Source organism: Rhododendron vialii, chromosome 2a, assembly GCF_030253575.1.
Source record: "Rhododendron vialii isolate Sample 1 chromosome 2a, ASM3025357v1".
In the NCBI taxonomy this organism is placed as follows: Eukaryota; Viridiplantae; Streptophyta; class Magnoliopsida; order Ericales; family Ericaceae; genus Rhododendron; species Rhododendron vialii.
Window position 1 is genome coordinate 5,825,475 of NC_080558.1, and position 11,498 is coordinate 5,836,972.

General features: G+C 41.0%; 1 protein-coding gene across 1 annotated transcript; it reads left to right on the top strand.

Moving 5' to 3' along the window:
- The first annotated feature begins 943 nt into the window (after nucleotides 1-943).
- LOC131316039 (uncharacterized) lies at nucleotides 944-4,758 on the top strand. Its single transcript, XM_058345309.1, has 2 exons — nucleotides 944-3,298; nucleotides 4,420-4,758. Exons 1-2 carry the CDS (start codon nucleotides 2,930-2,932, stop codon nucleotides 4,507-4,509), a joined length of 459 nt encoding a protein of 152 aa, XP_058201292.1. The 5' UTR covers nucleotides 944-2,929; the 3' UTR covers nucleotides 4,510-4,758.
- The last annotated feature ends 6,740 nt before the right edge of the window (nucleotides 4,759-11,498 follow it).

Genomic DNA, 11,498 nt, shown 5'->3' on the forward strand with positions numbered 1-11,498 from the left:
GGGTATAAACAGGATTTCAAGTGGAAGGAATTATTGACTGCATAATTTGTTCAATTATCAAGACGGAAAGAATTACAAGGAAAATTATTCTCAATTAAGTTGCTAGAATTCAAATTAGAAAACATTTGATTTCAGACAAATAAAATTTTCACAAGAAAAATAAGAAAAAGCCTAAAACTTAGTGAATCAAAGCCTTAACGAGGTAGTATAAAATATAAACGGCATCAATCATCGAAAGACGCGATGTAGTGTTTTGTGGTGATAGGTGTCAGATGTTTTCAGGCATTTTAGTATCTAGCCACGCTTAATCAACAATTTGGTTCCAACATCAGCATCATGATATTGAGATCCTCAAAGGTAGCAATTCTCGGTGTCACTTGGATTGAAGAAAGTTCTCGTTTCGCCGGGACAGTGCATTTGTTGTGCCCTTGGGTGGATCAAACCAATGCCAAAACACACATACACACAAAGAAGAATACAGAGAGATATATGTGGTTCTCCAAAATCGGGTACTCCACAGAGGAATCGGGCAAACACACACAATAAATGGACGAGCTTTACATGTGAGGTCTTTCACCTCACCACGCTCTCTCATCACTCTGTGTTTTACATTGCTAACAGAATCATACTCACACTGAGATTTACCCTCACAGGTCTCTCACTCAAGAGAGATACAAAAAGAGAATAAATTCTTTACACCGCCGGTGTAAACATTTGTTTCCTCCAAATCAATTGCATTGCGCCGCGTCGCCATGTTTTATTAATTGGGACCACTGTTTTGATACGTGTCGCGATGCAATTGATTTAGAGGAAACAAATATTTACACCGGCGGTGTAAAGAATTTATTCTCATACAAAAAACAGAGGCAGAAGCTCCAACTTATAGGAATAAGCTTGGAGCCTATTCCATCATCACAGACAATCCATTAACTCCTTGGCTGGCTGAAAGGGACTGGGAATACGGAAGTGGCTGGCTTTGCACACAAAGTCTCCTCTGGTGTGCTAGCAATAGGAGGATGGGAGCCACCCAAAGTCAACAATCTCCACCTTGGCGACAATTCTTGTATCAACAAAGCCTCAGGTCCGTAACACGGACAAACAGATTGAAACAGCGATGTCTCCACCTTGGTGAGATTTCTAACAGATACAAATGTTATCAGAAAACAAACTCGATCAGAACTGGACAACCAAATCACGGGCAAGAGAGTAAGCACTCTCATCAGAGTTGACTGCTAAACAAATATGCTCCTTCTAAAGATTAGACCACACTTCAGACAGACAACAATTTTTAGAGTATCAAGCAAACTCTAGAACAGATACAAAAACAATACACAGGTTCGGATTAACTGACAGAACCTTGTGACGCGCCATCATCTCCAAGGCTATTAAGACAGATATCAGCAGTACCAGAAAACATGTGAGACTTGATTGAGCCTCCAGAAGATCTATCTCCACCAAACACAAACTCCCTTGCAAAGTAAGGTTTCAAAGGAATAGATCCGGAACAGAACAATGCTTTTTAAACAAATACAGGAATACAGGTTGCCGGATGCAGACGAACAGAAGAGCCAAGTTTTTGAAGTTTCAAGCAAACTTCCAGAAACGAATTCCCAATGAGTACATCTTGCTATCAACCATTGCAAAATTCCCAGGATAAAAAGGTGGGGATGTAACCTCCTTAAAAACCATTCTCTTTCAACCCTTAGGTTGTTTTGACAGAATTTTCAATGTTGCAAGATTACCACATTTCAAACAGGTTCTGATAGCAGATAGAACAACAGATGCCACCTAAGATGCACCATCGTCTCTTATGACATTGACGAGATTGAACAACAGGTCCAGCCCATACCGAACATAAACGGCTCCATCATGAAACAAGAACGGACTTCACCTATCCCAAGTCCCATAGATGTGATCAACATCTACAAGCACTAGTTGCGCTTGATCAGAATGCCAGATTTGATAGGTGAATCCCAGAATACCACTCCACAGAATGGCTAACAGATGCTGAACACAAACAGACAAAATCAAAATCTCCGTCGTCAAAAAACCATAAACAGACGGTTTTACCAGATTTGCTATAACAAACAAAACCAACAGACAAAATACCAAACATTCTAGGAGGTCAAATTGATGCCTTGCTCACACCAAGACTTCTAAAATTCCTCCAACGAGCTTCACAACAGCGTCATAGCAGGTTCCCCTTCCAAAACCTCCGCTAACAGAGGATGCACCATCCTTAAAATAAGAGAATCGACCAATTAGGAATTAACGGAGTCGAATCTTGGGAAACGGGGCATGGGGTTAGATCCGGAACATCGAGATAGTCACTCCGCAACGGCATTAGTGATGCAAAAGTGGTCATAGGTGCTGCATTTGTCGTTGTTGGGTGTTCTGTTTTCCTGATTTGGTTGTCTCCTGGCCAGTCATTCGCCTCTCTTTTTCCCGGCTTCGTATTCATTGGCATATGATTGTCAAGGGATTCTACGCAAACTTAGTTGGGATTTTATCTCCGTATTGTAATGCCTTTATGCACATGCTCCCTTTCATCTTTGTAATCTTCAATTTAAAGATTAATAAAATTCTTTTTGCCGTTCAAAAAACAATTCAATCATCGAAAGTCCCGGGAAGGGCCCCGGAACCGGAATGACCAGGATAGGACCGTCCTGTTCTATGTTAAAATCCCGGATTTCTTGATCTGAAATTGACTAGTAATTCATTCTTGGAAACACGGCCAAACACCTTTTGACTCTTCCCGTCCACTTTTTGAGACCAAGACATTCCCTCACCTCTTCTACCAAGTCTATCAAATTCCAAATATCCTTCCAATTTCTCTCTTCTTACTTTTCTACTTTTTAGGAGGGGGAGATTTTTTATTCGAAACCTTCCCCATAGCACCATTTCGATTAAATCTCTTAATCAGAGAGAGATGGGGGAGACACGCCGGGCGGCAGCGCAGAGCTCAAACCAATCGGAATCCGGAAAATGGGAGGTGCGAAACGGATGCACAGAGATGGACATTGACGGAGACGGGGCCGTGACCAGCCACGAGTACTCGAATTATGTCTCTAAAGACGGGTACGAGTTAGACGTGGTTGATGTTCTTGATAAAAACAGGGACGGGATGCAGGTGTACTTCAACGAGCGCCTAACGTGCCACGACGCGGGGACGAGGAATGAATTGTGTTGCAAGTGTTACGGAGATAAGACTTCTGAACATCTGGATGATCATACTTGTTTTACAGATGTACATGGTTTGATCCAACTCAGACAAGCCAAACGGGGTTCCCAGAGTCAGGTAACATTCATTGTCGATTTCTTCATCTTCGTTGTCGATTTCTTCTTCTTCTTGGTCTTCTGACAGAACAGCAGGTGGGCCGCGAGAGCGGAATTCTTTTTTCGTACAAGGAAAATGCTTGCTAACCTCCGCACTAGTATAATATGTAAAAGGCGCATTAATTGATATCCGAGAAAAATGTATTGATATTTGTGAAAATATATTATTATTCGTAAAATATGTATTAATATCCAAACTAATTTGGAATTATCGTCATATTATTCTCCGCCTAGTGGGCAGAGATTAGCAAGACCGATCTCACCAGTACCGATGTGGTATCTTTGCGATCGATTAGTGGATTACTCCCACGTCGTTTGGCCCTAGAGAGGTTGCATGTTCGAGACGTATTAACGACGTCACCCGACCCTGGCCTCCAGCCTATACTCCCCGCTTTTCTTGGGTGATAGTTTCTGTGATTCTTTGTTCTCCTTCGAATTAATTCAACGTGGATTTAGAGTTCCTATGATCACGCAAGACTGACTCAAGAACATTAGATGGATAAAATCACAATAAAAGATGGGCCTATTTAGCATTTTTCTTATTTTTCTCAATTACTTATCTGAAATGCATTTTCTAGTTTTTTAAGATACAAAATTATGAATAATATCTTAGTAGTCAAGGTAAAAGAAATAAACAAGGTGACCGTTCGTTGTTACTAGATCGGAGGCATAAAACATTTTTTTCGAAATATGTACGAACTCTTTTTGCCTTTTCATTTTCACTTAAACCGATATTATATAAATAATAAGAGTGATTTTGAATATTAGAATAATTAAAACACCAACACCTCTTCCACTCAGGAAAATGCTAAAGAAGCACAAATTTCTAGCAGCATGACTTGCACACGAACTCAAATCACATGAATGGATGGTCCAGCACACAGAGCACCATTCAATGCACATGGGTCTCTCTACACCATTTTTCGACTAACAAATTTATACGATTGCACGTACGTTGTACGTTGTATGTTGTTATAGTAGCAAATTTATACGATTTGCACCATTCAATACACATGGGTCTCTCTATACGATTTATCATGTATCCAATTATTAATTGTGCTTTTTATACATGGATGATTTTAGGGCATATTCAAGGCAACTCCAAGTACATTACACACAGCTAAAATGGTGGCAAATCTTGCGGCCGGATCTCCCTTGTGTAGCATTATGTAATGATGAATTAATGTACGTAGCTAGATATTTGTGAAGACTTTCACAGTAGATAGGATAATATTCAGCGTGTGGCATGCAGTACTATTCTAGCTCTATGGAGTTAGTTGTGTTTTCTTTACTTGAGATCCATTACTTCGGATCGATGCTTGTTTTACTATTTGTTGCTTCATAGTATAGAATAAGGAAATGCTACGATGTAAATCCCTTATTTGGGTATGTATCCGGATGTGTCCCCTAGAATTGCTTTGAAATTCATTACGTTTTGTGTGGCAATTCATACCATATCGAATGAGATTCATAACATGCAGTCGTATAAAGATTTGTAGCATGCATTAGGATACTAATCCGAACATTTAATATTAAAAGACTTGTAACATCAAGACACAAATTTGTATGTGTTTGTATGGCCTTTACCTTTTTTAGGTGTTTCAGGCTTGGCCCACTGAAGATATTTTGGCTTTGTCCTATTAAGTGTTTTTTTTCATCCTGCCTTGGTTAGATCCATGTTCCTTCTTCCCCAACTTGATGTACCGTTTGCCAAGTTTTTTTGAGTAAATTTTTTTGTCTATAAAAAAAAAGTACCAAATTGTCTTTGACATCGAAAAAATGACTCAAGAGATAAAGATAATTTAGTAGTTTCACATGAATAGAAGACAAAAATAAAGCTTTAATAGATAAAAGGAGAATTTTAAAATCATTTGCCCAAAATGCGTTGGAAGGTAGAAAGTTAAAATAGTCATCAAAATTTGATAATCCATATGACAATCCAAAAGTAACTCTGGAATTACTTTTGAAATTGTAGCTCATTATGCCTGTTTATAGAATGCATTATGGTAGTAATACATTCTCAGAATATGCACCAAAGTTTCCAGGATGCAAAATCTAAAATCACTCTGAAAAATCAGCACCTTTACCTCTTCTATCCTAAATTGAATGTCAATTTTTGATATCCGTGTCAATTTCAATTCCTTACCTTTCAATGGATCTCAAAAATATGCAATATAGATCTTGTTTGATAATTCTCGATTAGTTCTATTATACAAAGGTTTCAAACTCATGAAAAACATTACAGATTGAAAGATATAAGCGATGAAAAATGACACGAGTTTCAAAAATTGTCATCTTTTTTGTGATGGAGGGAGTACAAATTAAGTAAATTAATGAGTGGTGATGTAAGATCCTACATCGGGTAAATATCAAAAGTGAATTCGATATATAAGAAAACCCAAGCAGCTACTGTATAACTGAGATTAATCTTTTGAGTCAAGTCAGCTGGTGCTGGTCTTTACAATTAGTATTAAAGCACAACCCTAACTACATGATGGGAGCCGCCTCTAGAGTCTGGTACGAGCCTGATAATGTGGGGAGATTGTAAGGTCCCACATCGGGTAAATATCGAAAGTGAATTTGATATATTAGAAAACTCAAGACCCCATTCGTTTAAGAGTTTTGGATTTTGAATTCTAATCATTACCATTATTTTCAATCATTAGTCTATTTCTTTCTACACTCTTTACCTACAAATCCAATTCCAAAATTCCAAAATAAATGAGGTCCAAGCTACTGTATTATTTGATATTAACTTTTTGAACCACGTGTTCAAACTATGGATTAGCATGTCAGCTGGCGCAAGTCATTATAGGTCATACAATTTATAATATACAACAACAATGATGCAATATTATAATATAATGATGCAATATTATAATGTGAATTCAATGCTCATTCATTCTGCATTATTATAGTGTATGGCCATTTATTACAAATTCTCTCATCAAAAGCGCAATCAGAGACTCTTAACCAAAGAAACTCTTAACCAAAACTCAATTAAATGAAACCAAAAAGATAGACCAAGACTATTTAAATAGGTCAAGAAATCCTCCAATAGCATCTTCTGATCTAGTTCTTAACCAAAAGCCACCTACCAATTTAATTCCCATTATATCTTTTTCTCAGTACCATCTGACCATACTGCCATATTTACTCCACAGCAAACCCCATCCGGCCATCAATAGTACGTTGCAATAAATACTTTGTATTGTACTCTGCAGAGAAGGGGGAAAGTTGTCGAGATTCTGAGGAGGGAGGGAAAGAGAGAGCGGGGGGGGGGGGGGGGGGGTTTGCGTTGAAGAGGCGTGGGATTCGTCTGCCATTGTTGCAGGTATACGTGTTGTAGAGGGAGCAGTAAATGGGTGATCTTTTTAATGTTTCTCATCCTTTGTGAATTGTATTGTACGCTATACATCTCAACTAGCTAGGTCAGTGTGGGCGATTTCAAACATTAGGGGTGTCTGTGAGAAATACGTATAGATGAGAGGGTGTTCGGCTCTGAAATGGCTTAAGGACTGAGCGGGCGTGCCAAGACTTGTTGCATCTAACGTAAAGGGCTGAGCATCCCTTTTCTGACTTCTAGATCTGAGAGGGCAATAGTGCTGCAACTTAAGGGCTGGATTGCAGTGAAAGTCCGTGGTTTTGCTTCTTCGTGCGAGGACTTAATAATTTCCTAACCGTGTAGGAAAGAAAGTAACAACGTAGAATTACTTTACTATATCGTAATAATAAAGTAAGGGATGAAGAGAGATATGAATAACTTTATTATGTTTCGTAATAATAAAGTTGGGGTACAAGAGAGATAGAAACCCGAATTACTTGGTGAAGTAATTGAGTGAGGGTGAGAAAATAGAGATAGTTGCTTCACTGGGAAGGCTTTGGTTTTAAGCGTTGAGCTTGATTGGTGTGGGAACCCTTTTTTCTTCTTGAGTTCCTCTATTTATAGGCCACGGCTTCTTGTGAGTTTGCATGGGAATGGATTTCACGCCCTTTCTCCTCGCAATGACAAGTGTCCCATGTATCTTCTCATCATGGGATCATGGGCCGTTGAGAGGAGTTGATAAAAGTGAATATCAATTTATCCATGTGTGAGACCTTGATCATGGGTGGTTAAGAGAATAATGGGCTATGTCTTTCTCCCCCACTTCCTATTTTCATGGGTAGTTTGGCAAGTAATGGGCCATGTCATCTCTTTTCCCGAGAGTAGCAAACTTCCAGCCGTTTGACTCGGTCAACATGGCTTTCATCAGGCAATCAACTTCCTCTTTCCTTTCCACTTTTCACGGGCCACTTGGGTAATGGGCCATTTAATTAAATTAAATGGCCTATAAACATATTTAGCCCATATCAACACTTGGGCAAGCCGAATTCTTTTACACATTGGCCTAAAACCTCCAAACTCGAGCCCGAACCAAATTAAAATTAATTGGGCCCAGTCAACATGGGTTTGGCCCATTAATTTTAACCCAATTCATCTCTATTTTTTGGCCCAATTTAATTAAAAGATAATTAAATAGCCTTCCAACGCTTGCCCAGGACTGGGTACCAAAAACGGGTGTAAACAATGCCCCCCCAGGTCTTGATCTTGTTCAAGATCTAGGCCTGTAAATTAGGACAAAGTACGGTTTTTGGCATAACCAAACGAGTCCTTATCGCTAGATTTGAAAATAATCAGGCTTTATTTAGCCTAAGAATTTTTCAAAAGCTCAAATATTTACACTTAAAAAGATAATCAGGCCCTAATAAGCCTAACCACTTTTCGAGTTCCAAAGTATATCTCCCTAATTGGGTTTGGATCCCTCCATTTTGAATCTCAACAATTTTCGAGATAAATAACCCTTTAAGGAGTCCTGCTGGCAGCAACAACTATCACCATTTTAGGCCTGAGGGACACGTGTCATCACCCCAGGCCGTTCATTGGCTGCCATGCAGCTTTCCAAACCGTCAGGACTCTTTGCGTCAATCAAGAGTCCAACCTTTGAGTTGCCTCTTCAATTTCGATCAAAGAGATAGAGAGAGAAAGGAAAAAACAATGGCACAATTGTGCGGCCACCTACAAAGCCCAATTCTTGTAACTTTATTCTCCCTCTACCTTCTCTCTGTCTTCTTCCTGTTCGCTCGAGAGAAATCCAGAAAAACCCTAGTCTTCCATAGCCTCTGATTTCGCCCCTGACTCTTTACAGGAATGGCTACCCATAAAGCTCACACACCGCCTCCAAACCCTAACAGCCTTGCCGTACAGATCCGCAAGATCTTGGCCGACGAACACATAGCGATCACTAACGACACTTTGATAATCACTAATGCTGATCGAGTCGGTCTTGGCCCAGCCTTTCAACTAGGATTTCTTTCCCATCTTGCCCCAATGTATCCTCTGGCAGAGGAAACCCTACCATTTGAATCTCCATGTCTCGATTGGTCTCGCTTTTCTACGGATATTTCCAATCGACTTTGGCACAGACCTGACGCCAAATACGTGGAGTGGCTTGATCGAGTGATGGAAGCTAAGGGAAACCTATGGAGGCAGATTGGAATCAGGGACGCTATTCTGCTAAGTAGATCCTTGATCGACATGGACAAGAACCTGTTTCTTGCTGCTTCTCAATTTTGGTCAGTAACCACCAATTCCTTTCACTTCAAGGTAGGCCTTATGAGTCTTACGCTTCAGGACATTGCTTTTCTAACAGGCCTCCGTCCTCATGGGATTGAGGCCAACTACTTTCTGTCCCAAAAAACTCCCTACTTTGAGTACAATGAGCCCCTGTCATTCTCCCCTTTCATCAATCATTATGCCTAAAAGGGTCCTGTTGAGGATAGTGAACACGTCGCTTTCCTTTTTTACTGGTTAAACAAATTTGTTTTTTGTGTCTCTGCCAATAGGGTTACCAAAAACTTCATCGATCTGGCATGTGCCCTAGCTTCAGGGCAGAAACTAGCACTAAGCCCTCTAGTCTTGGCACATCTTTATCGTGGAATGAAAGAGTTGATAAGTAACAAGTTTATTTTTGCTCCCGGTCCATTGTGGATCATCACCTTGTGGTTGTGGTCCTATTTTCCCATACTCGCCCCGCCCATGAACAAGAACTCAGAAAACACCTGCTACGGACTTCACTATGTTGATGCCCGTGGCCCTAGACATGCCTTCAGTGTCTACTTTAAGTTTTTCTATCACGAACTTGTGAGTATGGGAAAAATTGGATGCCTTTTGTGAGAGACACCGTGCCTTGGTGGTTGAAAAGAGGTGCGTCTGACCCGGGAGACAACTTTGATGACCACATGGAGATCTGGACCAGCTTCTTGATCTCCAGAGACCTTATGTATGGAATGGCTTTTGCCCCAACAAATTATAAATGTGGAGTCGAGTATTACAATGCAGCCCAATTCGCCAGACAGTTTGGACTGTGTCAATTCACCCCTGTGCCTCCTTACCAGTCCCTAAATGAGGACTTCACTGATAAGCCCGTGATCCAGCCCAGGGACCTGGAAAAAGTTAGAAACGCCCTTCCTGAGCTCAGAAAGACCTTCGCCATTCATCGCTATGTTGAGCGTACCGATAAGGGAGCAAAATTTGATAGTTGGTGGGGAGGTTACACCAAGATGCACTTTTCCACTCCATATCTAGATGTCCTCATGAACATTTTGCCGCACCCCACTGGAATCCTTGAACCTGGCATAACTGTCCCTTTGCAACAACTCTGTCCTGCTCTGGTCTCAAGCGTCAAGAGAAAAGGTAACATTAGGTCTACTTATGCGTTAATTTCTTTAAGCCTCCCAAGATCTGGATTAATTTCTCCTCTTACTGACAGGCTCAGAAGATGAACCAAAGGAGGCCTCTGTGAACCCTCCTGCCCAGAGGTCCAAAAGGGTAAAGACCACAGCCAAGAGGCAATGGCCAAAGGTATGAACTCTTTAGCCACTTGCCTGTTCCTTCAAAGTAAGACAATCATGCCTTTATCCCCTTTGTAGGCCTCTGAAATAGTAGTTGCTGGCAGGACAAGAAGTAATGCTCAGACCAGTTCTCCCGAAACCAATCCTTCGGGCAAGGTATGAGCTTTCCTTGGCTCTTCCCCTTATACTCTATTCGAATGTTCTTTTAACATTCTCTCTCATAGGCCACCTCCATTGGTGAAGAAAGGCAAGCAAAATCAGCTCCATCCAAAAAGAAAAAGTTGAGAAAGAAAGTTTCGACCCCCATCGATTCTGAAAACACCGTGTCTGCCACTGAACATAATCCAATTGTAAGGATGTACTGTGACATGAAATCCCCAATGTTTGTGGCTCCGTATTATCATCAACTTCCCCTTGTTTTCAATCCCCAGGAACTTGATGACTACTTTGAAGAAGAAGTAGAAGCAGAAGAGAAAAAACTCGACCTGTCCGACTAAGAACCTGAGCATGAAGCATCCTCAAGAACTCCAGAGAAGCCTAGATCTCCAATCATCCAGTCTGCTCCATTAATCAATCCTCCTATTGAGCCAGAACTTGTCAATGTGGTAGAGGACGATGAAGATGTAGACCTGGATTCTCTGTTCAAATCTGCCCAAGATCTGTTGAAAGCAGCTACCTCTGGCACCTCAGGCAGTGGGCTTGGTTCGACCTCTCAATCCCAATTCTCCTCGGAGGAAGTTTCTAAGGCTAAGACAGCCCTTAGAATGGCCTTACTTCAGAACTTTAAAGCAGTAGCTCATCCCGCAAGGGCCTCCAATGTTAAAAAGGCCATGGACGTGCTGGTAAAGTCCCAAGCCTTAGGGATAGAAGAGGCTTCACTCCAACACTTTCAAAAAGAATTCCCTGGCATGGTCAAGTCCTATGATTCCTTTACCCATAAGCTTAGCAAGATAAATTCCAAGCTGTCAGAGCTGGAGGCTGTTGACGCGGAGCTTACCAGGTTCAGCACTGAGTGGATCCAGCTGAAAGAGGATATCAAGACCAACGAAGCAAACATCACTACTACCTCCACAGATATCCAAGACCTCCAGAGCAAATTGGCACAAGTTGAAGGTCATCTGGACTGTCTTCGGACGGAATCCAAAACTCTGGCCCAACACCATAATGATCTGAAAGCTGGATCCAAAAGCCAAAAGATGAAATTGAACCTGTTGGTTGAAGAAATGCCAAGTCTCCGTGGACAACGGGATACACTTGAAACTCAACTGGCT